The 20,553-nt window shown below is 39.5% G+C and overlaps 2 protein-coding genes across 5 annotated transcripts in view; both read left to right on the top strand.

Annotated features, from left to right (window-relative positions):
* dennd2da (DENN/MADD domain containing 2Da) overlaps positions 1 to 12,006 on the top strand; it is a 28,316-nt gene extending 16,310 nt beyond the window's left edge. For both annotated transcript variants that reach the window (XM_007576956.2, XM_007576957.1), the window contains 11 exons: positions 4,083 to 4,261; positions 5,190 to 5,302; positions 5,397 to 5,466; positions 5,559 to 5,636; positions 5,794 to 5,934; positions 8,257 to 8,405; positions 9,600 to 9,771; positions 10,311 to 10,361; positions 10,460 to 10,541; positions 10,616 to 10,879; positions 11,473 to 12,006. In XM_007576956.2, the coding sequence (XP_007577018.1) occupies positions 4,083 to 4,261; positions 5,190 to 5,302; positions 5,397 to 5,466; positions 5,559 to 5,636; positions 5,794 to 5,934; positions 8,257 to 8,405; positions 9,600 to 9,771; positions 10,311 to 10,361; positions 10,460 to 10,541; positions 10,616 to 10,879; positions 11,473 to 11,537 (1,364 nt within the window). In that variant the 3' untranslated portion in view covers positions 11,538 to 12,006. The remainder of the gene's footprint in view (positions 1 to 4,082; positions 4,262 to 5,189; positions 5,303 to 5,396; positions 5,467 to 5,558; positions 5,637 to 5,793; positions 5,935 to 8,256; positions 8,406 to 9,599; positions 9,772 to 10,310; positions 10,362 to 10,459; positions 10,542 to 10,615; positions 10,880 to 11,472) is intronic.
* Positions 12,007 to 14,242: 2,236 nt separating this feature from the next.
* LOC103155307 (serine/threonine-protein kinase 38) overlaps positions 14,243 to 20,553 on the top strand; it is a 14,858-nt gene continuing 8,547 nt past the window's right edge. For 2 of the 3 annotated variants that reach the window (XM_007576951.2, XM_007576952.2), the window contains exons 1-7: positions 14,243 to 14,348; positions 16,148 to 16,285; positions 18,115 to 18,166; positions 18,518 to 18,640; positions 19,005 to 19,088; positions 19,170 to 19,293; positions 19,705 to 19,859. In XM_007576951.2, the coding sequence (XP_007577013.1) occupies positions 14,299 to 14,348; positions 16,148 to 16,285; positions 18,115 to 18,166; positions 18,518 to 18,640; positions 19,005 to 19,088; positions 19,170 to 19,293; positions 19,705 to 19,859 (726 nt within the window). In that variant the 5' untranslated portion in view covers positions 14,243 to 14,298. Of the gene's footprint in view, positions 14,349 to 14,658; positions 14,730 to 16,147; positions 16,286 to 18,114; positions 18,167 to 18,517; positions 18,641 to 19,004; positions 19,089 to 19,169; positions 19,294 to 19,704; positions 19,860 to 20,553 lie in introns of those variants that run through there. The other variant, XM_016663456.1, reaches the window with a different exon arrangement.

Raw genomic sequence — 20,553 nt, 5'->3', positions numbered from 1 at the left:
AAAAAAATGTGTTACATGACCACCAGGTTACTTACATTCACAATGAAAATGTGAATGTAAGTAAGAAACGGGGGTTTCAGGAAGACAGTGGATCACTCCCTGGCTCATGGTGAAGTCACCGTTTACGTCTCACACTCTTCCGTACAATTCTGCAGAGTGTTGTGTCTTAGAGTCTCCCGTACGTCTGCAGTGTTATGTCTCACCACCCACAGCCCTTTTCTGACTTAGTTTTTGAGTCTGACAAAAAGCTGCAGACTGAGTTGAATGCTCAGCACAGCTTCTGTGTTTGTGTTGCATACAGAGTACATTGCGCTACTTTTTGGACTCTTGACCTCCCCAACCTCTATATGACGACCCCACCCACCATACCTGTTACTCAGTGGTGATGGAAAACCATTGGAGGCTGTACAGGTTTTTATTGGAGTAGGACTATTAGTTACTGAGTTTCCTGAAAATTCCTTAAAATGCACTTCAAACAAAGAAGCAATTCCTTTTAAATAGAAAAGTGTTCATCAACCAAAGGACCATATTCTACAGAATGCAGATCATTTGCAATGCATGTCAGGATGCATCCTATTAGATGTCAGAGGTTGTAACTTGGAACTGATCGGCCACATTTCAACCCTGTTCCAATGCTTTGCATCTAAAAAAGAAAAAGTAACAAAAAGACTGACAGCTTTATAACACCTTTAAGCCCTTTACAGATTTTACACCTGTTTTCTTTTTACGGCTGGATTCATAAACTTGGAAAATATTAGCTGTAGCTTTTAAAGCACAGATGAATTCTTTGCCAAACCCCTTAAAAGGTAGGAGAGTGCTAGGGTGTGCGCTCACACAGAAACTGGAAAGTTGAGGGAGAGGTCATCTCTGCATGAAGTAGAGCTTCATCAACTCAATTTCAAAGAAATATGTATTTCCCGCACTTTTTTACAAAAAAAAAAAATTATCCACATCTTTGTTGAAGTTACACGAGGAAATAATCAGTATATGAGTAGGAATCAGTTCATGCTGTGAAAGTGGTGTAACAAGATGTTTCTGCCTGGAATCAGAAACATGTCAAAATGTACATCATCTTCCTGTTGTGGTCGTTGGTGGTTAAATCATCTCTTACTGTGAGTGCTGAGCAGAATGCAGCTCAATGTAATCGTATTCTTCTCCTGAACTTCTGCAGAGTGTCGTGCCTTACACTCAGATATCAGTATTTATATGACAAAGGTTTGGAGTCTGATAATTCTTGGCTCATAAGCGTTCACTCTTGTATCTGTTAATGGAATATTTAGCCATTTGGCCAGAGTTCCCCGTCAGACACTAATGGTAATACAGAAAAGGTTAAAGGTTACTGAGTGATGGAAGCATATACTAGGCATATAACACATCTGATATTATTGTAATATTGTAATATTTACCAATATCATTGCCATTGCAAGATCTTCTAATATTATGCAGCTCTAATGTCAAAGAGTTAGAGTTTTTAAAATAGTAGTGATGTATTTTAAAAAAAAGTGAGTAAAGATCAAAATCCCTACAATATTTTTATCACTGTCAATGAAAATGCTTTGGGAGCATTGCACAGTCCGTTCTGAAACAAACCATGAAGTACATCTTTATAACTGGGTTAGCTGGGTTCTGCACAAAGTGGGGATAGTAAAATCAGTAGCAGTTAGCTTTCTTGTCAGTCACTGAACTAAAGATTTCATTTTGTTCATGTTTTCCGGCCTTGAATGGCTGGAGTCCATTCCGCAGCTCTTCTGTATTTATTGGTTGTACCTCAGTGACAGCGTGCTTGATGTCAGTCCCTGAGTTTTCTGTTGGATTTAAGGTCCAGTGGCAGATTGGCTACTTCATAACTGTCTGTTTTAAACACCCATTTCAGAGTTGTTGAGTACTCATAATGATAATCAGACAGTAAATCTCCACCATGTAAAATATTTGTTTCGTTCACCCTTAAATAAAGGTTTGTTTCTTGTTTTTCCACAGCATGACTGAATGCCAAACAGCTATTATTTTCAATTTATTATTTAGTTACAGCACATCGGCAGCATGCCTGTCAGGATTGTTAGGTCTGTTGGTTTTCTGTTATTTTATTTGCAATGCACAAATCTAATCCCTACACAAACAGTGACTGATCTGGTATGTTACGTGATATAGGACTGCTTTTATTTTGAACCAAACTGCACATTAGCATAGTTGATGTTGTTTCAGGGGTTGTTGAACCAAGCGCCTCCAGCAACACTGTGAAAACCCACTGAACTGTAGATAAACAACACGCAGGACATGTGAACAGTGAGTGGGGATTGGGAACGGACCTGGAGATGACATCCTGTAAAAATGCAGTGCACCTTGTTTTTTTTTTCTGAGACTCTGCTTGATGGTGTCCACACGCCTTCTGACTCACCGTCTATAATAGGTGTGCTCCTGTTTTGACCTAATGAGGTGGCACTGGTAGCATTTACTGTAAACAGCAGCTGTTCCTTGGACTCCCTATTTTTAACCGTGAATGCCGACATTTTATCTCCACTAGTTGCTTTGCAGCCTGCTCTACAATACAGACAAGGCTTATTTTTACTCAGACTACTACTGTTTTGTTTGTTTTTTTGAGTCAAATGCTAGGAACGGATCTTAAACAGTCTATAAAGATGGATTATTGAAGTTTGCTCTTTGCAAGGCCAGTAACTTTTATTTGAGGCTTCACTGATCTCATCCTGGCCCAGATCTTTACCTGCAGGTGAAGATGGCACTCAGGGAGAACACATAAACTAACAGTGTGTTCCTGTTCAGGCACTCGGCTCAAAGCTGAGAGTTCTGACTGCTTCACATATGAACATACCTTACCAATTAGGGCGCTCTATTTAAGACCTCCTGCTTCACTCTGCTGCTGCTGCTGCTGGTTCTGGTTCTGTTCCACCACAGCATCCACCTGAAAGCTTTCAGCTCAGGAACGCCATCCTCACCCTTTGGCATGTTGGAACTTACTAATCGATAAAGTGCTAAGCAGCAGGGATCAATAAGATCAGATCCAAAAAGGACAACGTCACGCTGTGTTTTTCTGTGGAAGATGAAGAGCCTTTACTCATGAGTCAACTGACTCAGTGAGGTTCTATCCTTGAGACAAGAATGACTTTGCTTAAATACTGATCCACTGAGAAATGCGGAGCTCTGTCGAGACCCTGAAACATGACTTTGGTTTTGATTAAATCTGGATCTGAAGCTGCTCTACATTTTGGCCAATGCTCAGCACCCATGTTCACTAGTGGGCTAACAAACTCTGGGTGGAGTGACCATGTGTCGTTTAAAATACAAATGACAAAATACAAAGTCTGACACAAAACACATTGCAAAGAAACCCAGTGGTGATGTTCTTGCCAATCACAATACCTTATCAAGTGTATATCTATTGATTGATCATTTATAGTGATTAAGCTCAAAGTGCAATTCAGATTTAAACTTCTCCTTAAACACAGCTCCAACCCTTCCTCTGGTCATCCATCCATCGACAAGTGAAACCCTATTTTACGCCCTGTTGTCATAAGAACTGCTTTAGTCAATACTGACTTGAAGGCCCTAAATGGGGGTTCTAATATGGCTATGTCCTTCATTGTCCAAGTGGATGAAAAGCATGTTCTAATGTGTAATATATCCTTTATCTCTTCCCTTCAACTTTATCTCCCCATGGTCTTTTTATCCACCCCTGTCAATCAATCAATCAATCAAATTTTATTTGTATAGCACATTTCAGCAGCAAGGCATTTCAAAGTGCTTCACATCATTAAAATAAAAACAGCATGTGACATTGAAAAAAAACAGTGAGAAAGAGAAAGACATTTTGAAAAAGATTTAAAAAAAAGATAAAAACATTAAAAACATTAAAACCCGCACCCCTTTTAGGACTTTAAATATCGTTTATATTTAACTGGGGCTCTAACCCTCTCGGAATTTAGTCAAAACGCCGTTTGACAAGGTCAAACGCATCGTCCTCCACCTATAAGCAGAGAATGGAGCTGTTGTGATTCTAGCCATCATTAGTTCGGCCTACCTTCCTATCTGCTCTGTAACTCAGTTTATATTTGTGTGTTTCTGTGTAGAAATCAAAGAGCCTGATCTTGCGGAGACGAGGGAGAACCTGCCAGTCATGGACAACGTGCCCATTCAGCCCCGCCGTGTCAGCGGCCAGTACTTCTTTGAGTATCTAGTGGTGGTCAGCCTGAAGAAGAACAAAGATGGCAGCAACTATGAGCCTCAAATCACCTACCAGTTTCCTAAGGTCAGTCACACGGTGAAATCAAAGTTTACACAGGTTTGACACACTCTTGTTTTAAATAATGTGCGTCAGAGTGTTGAATTGGTGTTAGTCTGATTTGAACAGGTTTTGCAGTAAAAGTTGTTAAAGCTTTAAATTGATAACTTTATGAATAAACATTGCAACACCAACTGTCTATTGTAACAGAAATTCATTTTTGTTTTGTTTTCCGGATTTTCTCATCTCATCTCAAGTAACAGTGTAGATACTTGACATTAGTATTTATTTAAATAAGTTATTACCACCTGTATGATAACCTTCTGATTAACTGATAGCCATCTTGTTTTATTAAATGCCACATTGTTAATGAAAACAAAACCTAAGATTTGTTTGAGAATCCAACCTCCTAGCTAGTTAATTCAGTGTACATATAAAATAATCTTGTTTATTTACGATAAAAGCAAAAAAAAAAAAATTAAGCTACGCAGTTTAATGACTTTGATGTGGCGGTCAATGCCTTCATTATGTCTTGTTTTGATCATTGCAAGTTTTTCATCTGTTTTTAACAGTAACTAGCAGTTTGTCTACCAGTCAACAAAGCATGAAGTGATCCTAACCCAAACGTTGGAATCTTATTTATTTCATATGTCTTTGTTTAAAAAAACTAAAACAGACAGAGATCTGAACCCCGAACACTCCTCTTCTGTCTAAACATCTGTGCTAAGACACACCAGTGACAGAGTATTCATTTACGAAACATAAGATAGGTGGTGATTCAAACCAAAAACCTGCCTGAATGAAAAAAAAAAAAACAATTTTTTTTTTTTTTGAGATGTTACATTCAAATGATTAAGATCTAGATTGCTAACCTGAAGAAAGCATGTAAGAATTTCTAGTGAGTGCAGCACATCTGATAGAACATGTTTATCACACCATGTGGGTTTCTTGTCAGAGAGACGTCATGGCAAAATATCAGAAGGAGGAAGAAGAGAAGACCCTAAAGGCAATCACACTATTTTGTTTCCCAGAGGGCATCAGCTGGGCTCCTTTGACAGAGTACCACAGGTGAGTACAACTCATCTGGCTTTCTCTATTTAAGTTTTTTGCTGTTTACATCAACTACAGTTTTTTTTTTGCTTTTCGTTTTGTTAACATGCAGTGAGACCTTCTCCTTTGTTCTGACTGAGATCGATGGCAGTAGACGAAACGGATACTGCAGAAGATTACTGGTGAGTTTGAGGATTAAACTCTTCAGACTCTTTGAAAATACTTCCAATGCCAGTTCAAAACGTTTACGCTTTAATTTTTTTCCGATTTTCAGCCAGGAGGAAGAGGAGCTCGACCTCCAGAGGCTTTCTGCATCATCAGTTCGCTGGCCTGCTTCGGCCTCTTCTCCAAGGTACGGTGCAACACGCCGCGGAAGGAAGAGCCTTCATAGCTGGAGTCTTATTGTATCGGATCCTGGCAACTTGTGTGGGAGTAACAAACACAAACAGGATCCTAGCAACAGTACATAAAGTATGTAACCGTGGCATGTGACAACATCTCGTGCGCAGATATTCGATGAAGTGGAGAAGCGGCGGCAGATCTCCATGGCCTTGATCTACCCATTCATGCAGAAGCTGAGAGAGGCTTCATTCCCGGCTCCAGGACAAACAGTGGAGATTAAGAGCTTCATTCCTGAGTCGGGCACCGAGGTCAGAAAAAAAAAAAAAAGAAAAAAAAACACCCCTTCCCCCACCCTCTGTGAACTCAGCACTTCACCTCTCCTGGTGAAAATGTCTAAGATCTGTTTCTCTTCTTGTACTCCCGTCACGACTCTGCAGGACGGTGGCTGAATCAGAACAGCTCACATGGAGTTGAAGTTTTCAACATAAAACCAGTAGCTCATGTGTTGACACTTCCGTCTTGCTTACTCAGCCAGAAAAGGATGTCCTCAGTCGTTTTAAGGGAAAACTATCTGTTTTACAAGGAGAATTCCAAACAGCAGGCTCTGCTGTTATCAGCTTGCGATAACATTGTTCTGTCAAAGTTATGGCCGAGATCCGGAAACAACATCCACGTGTCAGATGAGGCTGAACTGCCACATGATCAGGCATCTTGGAAACCAAGTCAAACTGGAAGAGAAACTGAAAGTTAGGATCGTCACCGCCCTGACCTGATCTTTAAATATTTGCTGATATCAAATCCCGATTCCTACAGTAAATAATGTCAGCGTTGTGCTCTAAGCTCAGTAGGTTTAAAGCGTTTTAAAATGTTTAAACTTAAGTGTTGAAAAAAATCCACAACAACAGAACCTTGGTTGTAATTCTGGTATGTCAATACAGCCGGAATGTCATGGAAATCAACATACCTAAAATATTTAGTGTATGCAGGAACTCCTTCTGTAACATTTATGTTTAACCAGTCCAGACATCTTGAAGGAAGCAGATTTAGTTCCAAACATGGAAAACACGGAGCAAAACAGATAGAGATTAAAAAAGCAGATTGTTTTTATGTTAAAATTCTGCAGAACAATTTTCATTTCAAGCCTGATAACACTGCGACTTGGATATAAGATCTTCCAGGCAGGTGGGTCCACATGGAGATCTGTCTGAACCTGTCCTGAGTTACCCAAGAAGCTCCTGATCAAAAGCTTAACCCTTGTCTGCATCAGGTCATATACCATGTTTCAACAGCTCACAGCCATTTCAAGTATTTACTGATGCTGGCCATCGATTGTGTTCCTTTCTGTGACCAACCCCCACAGCGAAAGGAGGACACACACACACGCACACATACACACACACACATATGCTTCCCTGACTTTCTTCTATTGTGCTGCTAATATGTTGTTGAATTCTGAGGTCCAAGTATCTACTAACCCTCCCCCCAAAACATATAACAAAGCATACAATTATAAAAGAGTCAATATAATATATATTGGAATGAAGAGATGAGAGACATTGTGTCGTCTTTGTGATGGTTATGTGAAGGAGTTATCAGGAATCATTATCTTACATGTGGAAAACAGCATTTAAGGAAGTATCAGAAAAAAAATCTATTTGAGAGCCAAACAGCTACACAAAGCAGAAACATCTTAAGGGTATATTTTTGCTATCTCTAGCTGAAATTCAAAACTTTCTAACATTTCAACCATCCTGTGGTCTTAAGAGATATAGTCATTTGGACGGCACCAGTTTTTCACTCGGTCTGGCAGGTGTGTGAGCGTTATGGTTTTTTTTTTTTTTTCTTGTGTGGTTTTGGAAAACTGACAGACTGACTAGATAACCTGTCCACTTCCCTGCTGTCCGACTGGGACGTTTGCCACGCTAATATTGGAGGGTTAAATGAATATTGCATTAGACTTTTATTGTTACCATTGTCTCCTAACTAAACAACAGCAGGAAAAGACAAGACTCAAGACCAAATTTAGAAGAATAGGGGCTCCTGGGGCTGGTTTTGTTGCTCTATCTCCCCCCTATGTATCTCCCCCCCCAAAAAAAATGTTACTTTTGAAAATTACAGCTTATTTATAGGTAGGTTTCCACATCAGCTGATACAAATTGATGGTTGGTTGGTTCATACGGTGGGCCAGAAGGGTCAACAAAATGCAAAAACAAAAGGTTTTAGCATAACTTCCTGTTGTGTTGTGTCATATTTCAAACGTTTCATTATTACCATTTCAAAATGTTCAAAAATAATAATAAAGATTCTTCAATTTAAAAAGACCACACCTGAAATGGGCCAGTGAGTTTTATATGGAGTACAATGTTTGGCCAGTGTCCATAACCTAGTTGGAACTGAGAAGGTTGTAGGGACACCCCTAGTTTTCATTAAGTCGTCTAACTTACCCAGCAACAGTTCCTGATTGAATACCAGAGATAGGTAATAAATCATAAATACAAAAGAAATAAATAAATCATTTGGAGTGTGTGACAACCTCGATGTAATACTGTCCAAATGTGATGATTTCATCCAGACATATTGAGTCTGACCTGTGGTGAGTTACATAATGACTGCAGCGTTGTCTCCCACAGATCATACACTTGACCCGACCGTTGGATTCTTGGCTGGAACACGTCAACTTCTGCACTCTGTTTGACTGCCTGACAAACGAGGAGGTGCTGCAGGTGTTTGCTGCTGCCGTTCTCGAGAGACGGATCATTTTCATTGCAGAAGAACTCGGGTAAATGAACTCACACACTAAACTATTTCAGGGTTTGGTATTTATGAGGACAGATGGACCCCAACCAGGATGTCTCCTCCTTTTCTCCCTTTGGAGTTTTTCTGGGCTCATCTCACTGAGAGGTGAACTCTCTGGAAGGAATTGTAGCAATGATATGCCGCACTAAATTATAGGGTGTATAAACAAAACATCAATATTACAAATATGATACAGAATTAGACGCAGCTTAGATCTCATCATTGTGCTCTTATTATGGGAGAGGAGCTGTCACGAGGTGAACCAATCAGAGGAGTTTGTTGTTTTTTTTGTCTTTAGAAAAAAGATTGTTTCGACTCGTGACAAACAAAACATGTTCATAATTATCATTGGAAATAAAATAATTCCTCATGACATTGAATTGGAGCAATTTTAACATATTCAGACAAAACTTTTTCAAGCATAAAACTTCTTGAGGTCATGAAATTTTTTTAATAAAAATATTAAAGAATCGTTATAATGTGAAATTGACTTTTTTTTGAAAGCTTTACATCATGTTATAGTATTAGTCCCTCATGGAAAACATACCTGGAGTGTTGTCTTTTATTATTTTGTGCATGTTTGAAAAAAAATCCCTTAATTTCCATGACAACCATTCAGCTGTGAAATAGCCTGGGTGGACCAAGCACCTCCTTCGAGACGCATCTCCTGCAGTTTACAAGTTTCTGACAGAGCAGTCCTCCTCACTCTCAGCTCCTTCAGACTAGCCAGCAGCAATTAGCAACTGGAACTTCTGAGCTCATTATAGGAGCTACTTCACGCTGGTGAAAACGTTGTTAGAGGAGCCATGTTGTGCGAGGACCGCTGACTTCCTGTAGGTGGAGTTTGAGAAAGAGCCAACATTTTTAATGAGACACCAATTTCAAGGCGCTAAATTACAAAGTCAAATTTCTTTTGAGTCACGTTTGAATTTCATAACTGACGGTAACATAGTTACTTGACTGTGCTAAAAAAGGAGTCTATGTGGCAGGAAAATACATAACACTGCCCCATTAAATGTGTGTGAAAACAATCATGGCAAACTAGAAAATCTAGCTCTGCTTCATCTGTGTGTGTTTCATTTTGACTCTTCTTCTGTAGATGCATACATTAATGCAATATGATGTGCCATCAGATTTGTTGATGAAGATTTCTGTCTGTCTGTCTGTCTGTCTGCAGCACATTATCTCAGGTCCTTCATGCAGTAGCAGCCCTCCTTTATCCTTTCACCTGGCAGCACACCTTCATCTCCATCGTTCCAGAAATCCTGATCGACGTGGTGATGGCGCCCACCCCCTACCTGCTGGGGGTTCAGAAGCGCCTGCTGGACCAGGTCACCGACCAGAGTGATGTGAGTCCGCTTTGTTTATCACATCTTCCAACCTTAATGTGTTTTTGTAGCTCACTGAACAAAGTGTTGTGCAAACTCACGGTTTGGTTTGGCTATGAACAACTGCAGAATTATGAATTATGTTTATAATTAATTAGATCAAAATGACCAAGTCAGGCCGCCATCTAGTTAATAAGGAAACAATAGCCAAAATATTTTCAGTCTCATTTATTGTTTAATAACAATATTATTGCCTTGCTAAGGGTTAGTTATTGACTCCAGTAGATGAAGGAAAACGTTCAGGATTGATTATCATGATGTGAGTTTGTAGATGGACCCAAATCGCAGCAAGCTTTAAACGTTGAGTTATATTGAATATTTAATGAAAAAAACTAAAGAACAAAAATCTTATAAAAATCACAAAAGAACGGCAGGAAACAGATTTGAAAAAATGATGTGAGTAGATGACAGAGACTGATATATGTATATATGTATGTGATGATATCATCCAGATTCCTCAATCTAAGTTACTCAAAGCTTTAACTTTCGTGTTGTGACAGCTACTGCTGGTTGACCTGTCGAAGAATAAGGAGAAGACTTTTCTGGTGACTGTAAGTGCTACAGTAACTGCAGCATTTTTTGCTTTAACTTAATTTGTAATTTATGGAAGCTGTTAAGTTCCTGCATTTAGCGAAATCTTCCTGTGCAGATTGGTGATGAGGATTCGATCCTTCCCCCGAAGCTCCAGGCAGAAATACTGGACGCTTTGAGTCAGAGGAGAAAGGTTTCAGGTGAGTGGACTCAAGTCAAACAGGAGCGTCAGCGTGGAAGATCCCTACATCCCTTTTCTCTTCTTGTCTTTCAGATGTAGAGGAGGCGAAGAAGGTGGAGGAGGTGAACCGGGTGGTCTCTGAAGCCTTCCTCCATTTCTTTGTCAGAACAGTCGGCCATTACAGCTCCTACGTCAAGTACTCAAAAGAAGGTCCTGGCGTGTTTGAGAAAAGACGCTTCTACAAGGCCATCGAGTCCAAGACGACTCGACACTTTGTCAAGAAGTTCATCCAGACGCAGATGTTTGACCTGTTCGTTCAGGAGCTGGAGCAGCAGCAGCCGTCAGGACAGCAGCAAGGTGAGACCGGAGCATCCGGGCCGCCTTACTTCATCACAGGTCCATCTTAAAGGACGACAGCCACACATTAAGCTCTCTAACCCTTTCTCTTCGCCTGCCTCCTTCTCCTCACTTTGAATGAGCAAAACAAAGGAGGAATTTGTAAAAAAAAAAGGGTTCATCTCTTGAACCAGCAGTGTTTTCTGCACCACTATCAGTATCTTGCACCTTAACCTGCACACTTTATCAGTTATTTCTAAGGATATAGCTGCTTCAAGTTATTGATGACTAAATTGAAGGATATATCTGCATAAGTCATGAAGCTGAGGATCTAGTTTTAATAAACTCATATTTTGGTGAACTTGTCAATCTAAGTGTTTGGCTGAGATTAGCTGGTTTAGTATGTTGTGAGTCGCTGATAATTCAGCTTGTATCGCATTTCGGTGGAGTTCTAGTGAATTGCTGTCAGACAGAGCTAACAGGAAAGGGAGATCTTTTACTTCAGAAACACAGTGGCTTGCTTTAAATATCATACATTTTAATGATTATATCATACATTTTAATGATTGTATTTCTGCTTCGCTTAACTGAAACTTTGTCATTTGCTCTTGCAGGTATATTCCACAGAAAGATCACTGAATATCAGAAGAAGAAAAACGAGAAAACGAAGAAACACTAGCTGACACTTTGGGACTCTGGGTGTGGATATAAATATGTATAGATATATAAATATTTCAAGACCTTCATAGGAAAAGATGTGAATATTGCACTGTGTTTTTTTGTAATTATTTTTAAGTTTGCTTTTAAATAATTATGTTCCAAAGTGTGAATTACTGTATGACTGTGTTGCTGCTACTCACAGTGTCAAACACTGGTGTATGGGAGAGGTGTTCTCAGCCTGTGGCCTCCATGGCGTTGCTGATGAACGGGAAAATCATTTCCAGTAAAGATTAGTTTAAGTCCATGGATCTTCCTGCTGTGATTTTAAGGCTTGAGGAGTACAGTTTAAGAAAGCAGCTCATGTTTTCTGCCTCGCTGAGCAGAGTCTCGAATTTCATCCAACAACTGACTTTTTTGATGTGTATGAGTTGACATATTGCAGAATTTTGTCTGATGCAAAACTGATAATAAAGCGAAATGCAAGCTGCTTTTGGTCACTCAGTTCCACAAACATCTCCACATGAGCTACAGTAAGCGCCCGAGAGAGGAAGACTGTTGTAGGTTCGGTCATCTGGACCCTTTTATTCAATAAAAAAGTAGGAAAATGGGAAGGTTGCCTTTCATTAAAACTGTTAAGTTCGATTTTTAAATTATTATTATACAAGATAGTAAAATTTTATGAATCTATTTTACAGTTTATGTAAGCATATAGCTACATGTTGGGTCATGGACGTCACCGTGAAGCAGTTGGCAGGACTGTTGCGTCTTTGGCAGTCCCGTCCTGGAGTCTTTCTGCATGAAGTTTGGATGTTCTCCCTTTGCAAGTGTAGGTTCTCCCAAGGTACTACGATTTCCTTCCACAGTCCAAAAATATGACTGCTAGCTTAATTGGTCCCTCCAATTTATTTATTTTTTTTCATATAAAATCAAGAAAACTACGGACAACCCGGAACATCCTCTTTATATAAAAAACAAACAAAAACATTGTCTTCAGTCAGAGGCTTCTTCAAATTTTCTGTAAACAAACTGTTACAGGAGATCCATCCAGCCCACAGCCATCACCATCTACAACAGCTCTTCGAAAAACATTAGATTGATATGAGCTGCAACAACATTTAGTTTCCCTTTGGAATCAATGAGGTATTTTTGAATTGAATTGAACTGCAATGGCCCTTAGATGTGTATGTGTGCGTGTGTGTGTGTGTGTGTGTTGTGTTTTTGATTGTTTGCTTATGACTGCTGGAGATCAATAAGGCAATTTTTTGATGGTTTGTGCAGCTCCACTGCGCAAACGCTCATCATCCCTGATGCACATGCGCCCTCTAGTGGTGCACAGATGTTCTGATTTCCAATCTTTTAGTTTACAGTTTCTTGGTTGCTTAGACACTTTGTGAGGCCTTCACAACAAAGTGTGTGCGCGTGTGTGTGTGTGTGTGTGCGTGTGCGTGTGTGTGTGTGTGTGTGTGTGTATGTGTACAAAGTCAGCATCAGTGATATTAACAGCTATTTGAAAGGTTTATTTCCCAAGCCGGTATATTAAATTCTGACAACTATTGATGTAAATCATGAGATTAAGCTTAGCTATGAACTCAGATAATGTATGTTAACTCTATTGCTAGAACATTAATCTTACCTCACACTCTCAAATTATTTTACCTGTTTTAGGAAGACTGTAATTATAAACTTAGTTGGAGCAACATTTGTGTGTAGAGCTTCTTCTGACAGGCATTTGCTTTATAAAATTTATTCTACTTAATCTTGATTTTAAACTGGGATTTTCTGTGCAACAAAGTAACAAAACTTGAAATTCAGACAATGCATCCACACTTACAGTAACACATCTTCCAACTAGTCCTTCTGCCTCTTTTAGTGGTGGAAGAACGATAAAGAAAGAAAAAAATCAATGTATTGAATGATTATCATTTTTATTATAAATGCATTTCCTTATACAGATTGTTAGACAATTAAACATTACATTATAAGCCCCACATAGCTATCAAGTGAACTACTTCCAGATAAAATAATTAAAGTAGAGATTTACATTTTGCAGTTGAAATATTGTGTGAATGTACAATTTTACCTCCCAAATTTAATGTAATTTGTAAAACGGCAATATGGATTGCATAACTTAACTCAGATTTATAGCTCTCACCTATGGAAGCCCGTTTCCACAACTCTGTTAAAATAAATAAATAAATAATTAGCTCATTTTGAGATAGTATCTCATTATTTTTTGATATACCATCTCATTATTTTTGAGATACTATCTCATTATTTTGAAATAATTTATTTAATTTTTTAACAGATTGGCGGAAACAGGCTTTCATACTCATCTTCTCTTCAGTGTAGAAGTTATTTTGTGATATCTAAGAAGGATTCATCAGGAAAATAACTTTGCTCCAATTTTTTGCAGTTCATCCTTCTACTTTTTTTTTTTCTTTTTCTTTTTTTTTTTTTTTAGAATTTCAAGATTTTTTTTGCCCCCAAACATATAGTTGACAATTGTCCAGACATCATTGCCTCACAAAAAATGTGCTCACACCTAAGTGCTGACATTCCTGAGCATATTTGGGTATTGTAAAACAAAATATTTTAAGGCTGTTGAGGACAACGGCATCGGTCTCCTGTTACATAACCTACATTCATTTCGATCGCCCCAACAGGAAACAGCAGAGGTTCCCCTAACAAGTCAGCGTTAACGTGTCTTTAATCGTATGAAAGGGCGGGTTGGAGCCGCTAGGTGTCTTACTGAGTTCAAAGACCGGGCGATCGCCGCCCTCATGATCAGTAGAACAAGAGAGAGAGCGCAGATACCGCACCTTCGATCAAGGTAAGCGAACAAAGACCCGACCATGGAGAAACAAGAGGAAGGCGCCCTGAGTTAGCGTGATGAACTTTTAAAGTAGTTCACTGTCGAATAAAATAAAAGTTGTCTGTTTTCCAAGGTGTGCTACTGGGTAGCTAACGTTTATCAGCTAACTTTCACTTAGCTGTTTGCTCAGAGAACTTTAACTTTTGCAGTTAACCGAAATAAATGCAGAGCTTCCCTTGGAGACTGTCAAAATAAAGGTATAAATTGGTAAAGAAGGTTGAAGTCCTTGCATGTTGGTTTTATTTTGAATTGCCTTTCCGGAATCATCATTGCGCCTGCTGTGAACTTTAAAGCCAGGAACTTTAGAAGCTAACTAGCTAGCTAAACTGATGTTAGCAGGTAAAGACAGTGGTTTCTGAACATGGAAGTTGGTGAAAATGTACATTTGTTGTCTCTGAATATGATTAAGGGTGCTAAAGGGCGTCAAATGGTGATTTGAACTGCTACCTAATTCACGTTTAAGAACTTGGTGGAGAAGTGTTTTTGGTCCGTTGCTACCGAAACTAGCTCCGTGTTGTGGCTCAGTGGCTGGCTCAGTTTTATTGTTTCCATAAAGCAGCCCGGCTTCCTCCTCTAGTTTATCATCGAGCTGGGACTTGGCTTGGTTTTAGTTTTCTTTCAAGAAGTCGGGCAGCTTCCAATAAAGTCAAAAAATAAGTTTGTATTTCCTGTAAAGGAAGCTGGGTATATTTGATAGTTTTAATTTCTGTAAGTGCTTAAGAAGCCACTAATTTGGTGTATTGACTTTCTGCATTTTACCACTTTGTTTCTGTATTTGCATGTGAAACCGTCTTATCTCTCTGGGATGGAGCTACCAGCAGGTGTTGCACAGAAAGATTTCCTCATTTTTGTGTAACATCTTTGTTTAATCTCTGACTCTGTAACCAGCTTTTTTCCTCTTCCCCTTCTTTTAACATTTGTGTCAAAATGTCTGATTTAATGCAGAGTTATCTGTACCTTTGTTGCTCTGTTTGAGATCCTAGCTTCCTTTCCAGCATCTGCTTAAAATTCTTCCCAAAATTGTTAAAAACATCTAATAGTACTGAAAGCTGATATCAGATCATATAGGTGGATTTCTTTCAGCTTATCTCAAACCATTTGGGTTAGCTGTCCCTGATTGGAACCTTTCTGCATTTCCCAACAATTTGTTGCTAAATGCTTCTCCTCTGCAGGTTTGGTGTTATGCTACTATTTCATTTATCCAGAGAAACAAACCTACTGACCTCTACTGTCTTCCTTTGTTATGGTATTAAAAGTGGAGTAGTTCAAGGCGTCTCGGAGCCACTGTGTCCTACCAAAATTATTACGGATGTATCCTAAAATATGGAATCAAGAAAAGTAAAAATGGGTATAAAACCTGTGTGGTATTATCACAGTGCTCATCAAGGCAGTGCGGTCCTGGGCTTGAGTCCCTGCCTGGGGTTTCTTCATGGAGTTTGCATGTTCTCCCTGTGCATTCTGGGTTCTCTGCCTTCTTTCCACAGTCCAAACATGATTTTTAGGTTAACTAAATATTCCAAATTGCACTTGGGATGTCAGCACTGGTTGCATCTCTGTTGTCCTGGTATTTTTAGGACTTAAATAGTATTCAAATAAACTCAGTATAGTAAATATAACTGATGGATGTATCAACTCATTTATTTCATTGTACAGTTAAAAAAATCTTGTTAGCCTGTATAATAATTGTAAAATGAAAGCTCTGATTGTGAAGACAGCTGGTCTCCATTGTTCTCACTTGAACGTTTGTATGTTCCCAGACGAAGTATGGCGATGACTGGCCAGAGCTCGTGCGCTTCGATGAGTAACCACACCAAGGAACGGGTCACCATGGCCAAAGTGACCCTGGAGAACTTCTACAGTAACCTCATTGCTCAGCATGAGGAGAGGGAGATGAGGTGAGACTCGGAATGTTTCAGCTCTGCACATGACGCTCATGTGTTACAGGAAAATCTGACATGTAAACAATTTCTATTAAAACCCATCTTAAGTTAAACTAAAACATAGAGTTGCTTTATGTTTTTTGTTTTTTTAAGCTTAAACCAGGAACATGCTTCATCAGGATGTGGGCTATGTCATGATGAAGTAAGGGCAGGGCTGCTTCCTGTTGTGGCAGGTTGCATCACAGAGTACACTGCTCATCATCCCTTCAGGCTTTTATTTCTGCAATACATGCAAGGACTTTTTTTTTGTTGCAAAATGTATATATTCAGTGAACTAACCAGTGATGCTGCATTAAGAGGGTTGAAAGGTGCTCTAAAAATGTACTTTAATAATTTGTTTTATTGTTTTATCTTTTCCACACTAAGTGAAAAACTCAGAAACTGTGTGTATAGCCATTGTAACAAGTAAAATGTTTTAATGCTTAATGTTGGAGGGCTGATGCTGTGGGCTTGTTTTGCTGCCAAACCACCTAGAATTGACACAGAGCTTCCCAATCCTCTGCTTTTCATTGCTTAACTTGAACTACTTCCTGATTTCATAACTCTGCCCACCGCTTTTACAATCCAGATCAGTTGGTATCCAATCAGATTCTTCATACAGCATGTTTGCTCAAATGAGTTTCTAAACCAGATCAATGACCGGGGCTGAACATGACCGGCATGTGCAGGCTGTGCATGTCAGTGCTGCACATGTTTCCACTGGAGGCAAACGGCTTTGACTTCTGCTAAAAACAACATTCATAAAAAAAATAAAATAAAATTATGTGCTAGCTAAAAAATATTGACGTTTGGCCAATTGTCATAGCGTATTTCAATTATTACAACTAATAACTCAAAACAAGTGAACGATCCCAAATCTGAAAATGGAAAGAATCAACGTGATGCAATGATTCGGTCAAAGTTCAGAGCTACACCCAAGAGCTGGCATGAAGATGAATGAATTTGTGCTTTATCAGAACTTAAGCCTGAAGAAGATTTCGTGTCAGTCGTGACATCAGAGCTGGACCTGAGAGCAGGTCTGAGTATTCCCAGACCTTTAATTGTAGGTCTGGGAATAACACAAAGTGTTCAATAACACCCACATAAACACCCATACAAAGACTGAGGAAGAACAAAACTGAAGTTATTTTTTTGCCTGAAGAGGAACAATGTAGCGTCTGCACACAGATTCAGTTATCACAGCTGGAAACTAGTGATCAGGCCCGAAATCTGAAATCAGAAGTGAACCTCGAGAGCCACATAAAGATGTTTACAAAGTCGGTCTTCTGTCACCTGAAGAACATTTCCAGGATTAGAGGACTGATGTCTCAGGGAGATTTAGAGAAACTCACTCATGTTTTTTTTTAGACGCATCTATTACTGCAACAGTGTCTTCAAATATCTGTCAAAAAAAAAAATCAATCAGACAGGTGAAGCTGATCCACAGCGCTGCTGTTCACGTTTTCACTAAAACCAGGAAGATGGAGCACATCTATCTTGCTGGTGTAAATCTTCCTGGTGCCAGTTGCTCAGAGAAAAGACTTTAAAATATTATTGTGAGTTTTTTTTAAATCACTGAAAAGCTCAACATCAGAACACATTAAAGATCTGCTGTTGTTTCAACCTTCCAGACCTCTCAGGTCTCCTGGTTCTGGTCTGTTCTGCATCCCCAGTTATGTTTGTCTCTGGTTTCTCAGTCGATGATTGTGTGTTGTTTTTATGACTCTTTAGTCTTGTGCTTTTATGGTGTAAAGCACTTCCCTTTTCGCTGAAATGTACTATACAAATAAACTTGATCTCTACAGGCAGCAGAAGCTGGAGAAGGTGATGGACCAGGAGGGGCTGGCTGATGAAGAGGTGAGGTTCTACAACACAACTCAGATGAATGCACAGTTGGTCTTTAAGCTGTAAATATACAGTTATTACTATCCGAGTATGAATCCCTGATAGGACAGGCATTGAAGTTTCATCTAAAGTAGACGGTGGGTAACTTTGACCAAAGTTCTTCTAAATGTTCTAAGATCATAGTGGTAGGAATGTTTTCGTGTTGGTGCGCTTATGTATTTCAATTCCTAAAGGGTTATTTAATTTATGCTGCTTTGGACAATTACAAATAAAGTTTTTATCATTAATAATTCCAGTGTCTGTGCATCACGCATGCCAGCAATTGTTTGAACACAACTCATTCTGAAAATGCTCGTTTTTCAGAAACGTATCCGGCGTTCTGAGCATGCCCGGAAGGAAACAGAGTTCCTGCGTTTAAAACGCACTCGGCTGGGACTGGAGGACTTCGAGTCCCTGAAGGTGATTGGCAGAGGAGCATTTGGAGAGGTACATTTTTACTTCTTAAGTGAATGTAGATTTTGACAAAGATTCAAGAACGAAATGTGTTAAAAGACCAGCAAAAAAAAAAACATGAGTAAGAATGGAGTACACCCCTTCTGATCAGTATTTAGCAGCTGCGCCCTGGTAGGGAGTCGGTGTGGACGGGCCTCAGGCTCTATAGGCGCTGTCCTGTCTGCATGTCAAACATTCACTGCTTGTTACACCAGCAAAGTTGCTGTGATCCATCATCAACATGCTGAGCAACTCATTCTTGAGATCTTGTTGTCTGTAACAGACTGTCTCTTAAAGACGGGACATTTTGTTTTCACAAAATTGTTTCAGTTCATCATTTGTGTTGTTCTGTCTGCAGGTTCGCCTGGTGCAGAAAAAAGACACGGGTCACGTCTACGCCATGAAGATACTCCGTAAAGCTGACATGTTGGAGAAAGAACAGGTATACACACACGTGCGCACACACACGCAGGTACGCTCCTTTGTACGAATTGGGTTTACCTGAAGCATTGGCTGCCTGCAGGTGGGCCACATCCGTGCTGAGCGGGACATTCTGGTGGAAGCAGACAGCCTGTGGGTGGTGAAAATGTTCTACAGTTTCCAGGACAAGATGAACCTCTACCTCATCATGGAGTTTCTCCCTGGAGGTACAACTTTGTGGAGATTGTTAGAACAAAGGAATGGCAACTCAAAAGTAATGCTCGGTATTGAACGGTGCTAAATGTAGTTCCGAACATAGTTAAGGAGTTTTCACTGTAATCAATAACAGAAACATTAATGGACGGGAAGACCGTCATCAGCTCAAGTAAGGGATAATAAACGCATCGAGAATATGGGACTAAACGTTCCAAGTGATTGTCCTTACTCCTGTCCTCTTGACGACTGATGGATCCTGCATAGAAGTGTACATTTTTAAATAAATGTTTAGTTAAAAAAAAATTATTTCATTCATAGAAAAAAATAGCTTCTGCATTTTCGGTGCAAAGTTTGGTGTTTCAACTTGTTGAGGGGAAGAAGAGACGTAACTGAATACGTCCACATCCTCCTGTCTGCTGCAGGAGACATGATGACTCTGTTGATGAAGATGGACACTCTGTCAGAGGAAGCCACTCAGTTCTACATTGCCGAGACGGTGCTGGCCATCGACTCCATCCACCAGTTGAGCTTCATCCACAGAGACATCAAACCTGACAACTTGCTGCTGGACGCCAGAGTGAGTCCAGTCCGACCTTTATCTACAAGCATTTCTGTATACAGGCATAAGGAACGGCCATATCTCTAGGAAAACGTGCAAAATGCGATTATATGAGTGACTGTTGCAATTAACAAATTAATATACAGTGTTGATGTCTTTCTGCTTTGGGTATATTGCAGACATGCACTTTGCACAATTATTAACAAAGTCTTATTTTTGAGGATTATTTTTTATTAATTTCCAACTTCAATGCTGTTGGTTAATCCAGATGTCAATAAGCCTCACACACACGAAGGAAACAAAAGTGAGGTTTTGGCTTCTTTTGGAGAATGATGGAGTGCATGATTATTGGGCAAATATTATTGTGCAGAATTATTATGCAACTAAATGACAAGCCCGCATTTTCACATATTGCTTTATTTTCATCTGTTGAAGTGAGAATGGCAAGCAACTCAAAACTTTCCAATAAGCACTCGTATTACGTTTTTATTAATATCTTTAAAAAGATGGCGGCACAAACAAAAAATGATGCTGCACAAATTTTGGCACAAACATTTGGCACCAATATTGTTAGATTTGAACCAGATGAGGGGGCGACTTCACTCCAAGTCGGTTGGAGTTTTAGGATATGACAGAAGTCCCATTACACAGATGCACACCGTCTGCTGTGTTTAAATCCGTTCTTCATTCAAGTTAATCCAGCTTGGAGTGA

This window comes from Poecilia formosa, unplaced genomic scaffold, assembly GCF_000485575.1.
Source record: "Poecilia formosa unplaced genomic scaffold, Poecilia_formosa-5.1.2 Scaffold421, whole genome shotgun sequence".
Classification (NCBI taxonomy): Eukaryota; Metazoa; Chordata; class Actinopteri; order Cyprinodontiformes; family Poeciliidae; genus Poecilia; species Poecilia formosa.
This window is presented reverse-complemented; position numbering and strand designations above follow the sequence as displayed.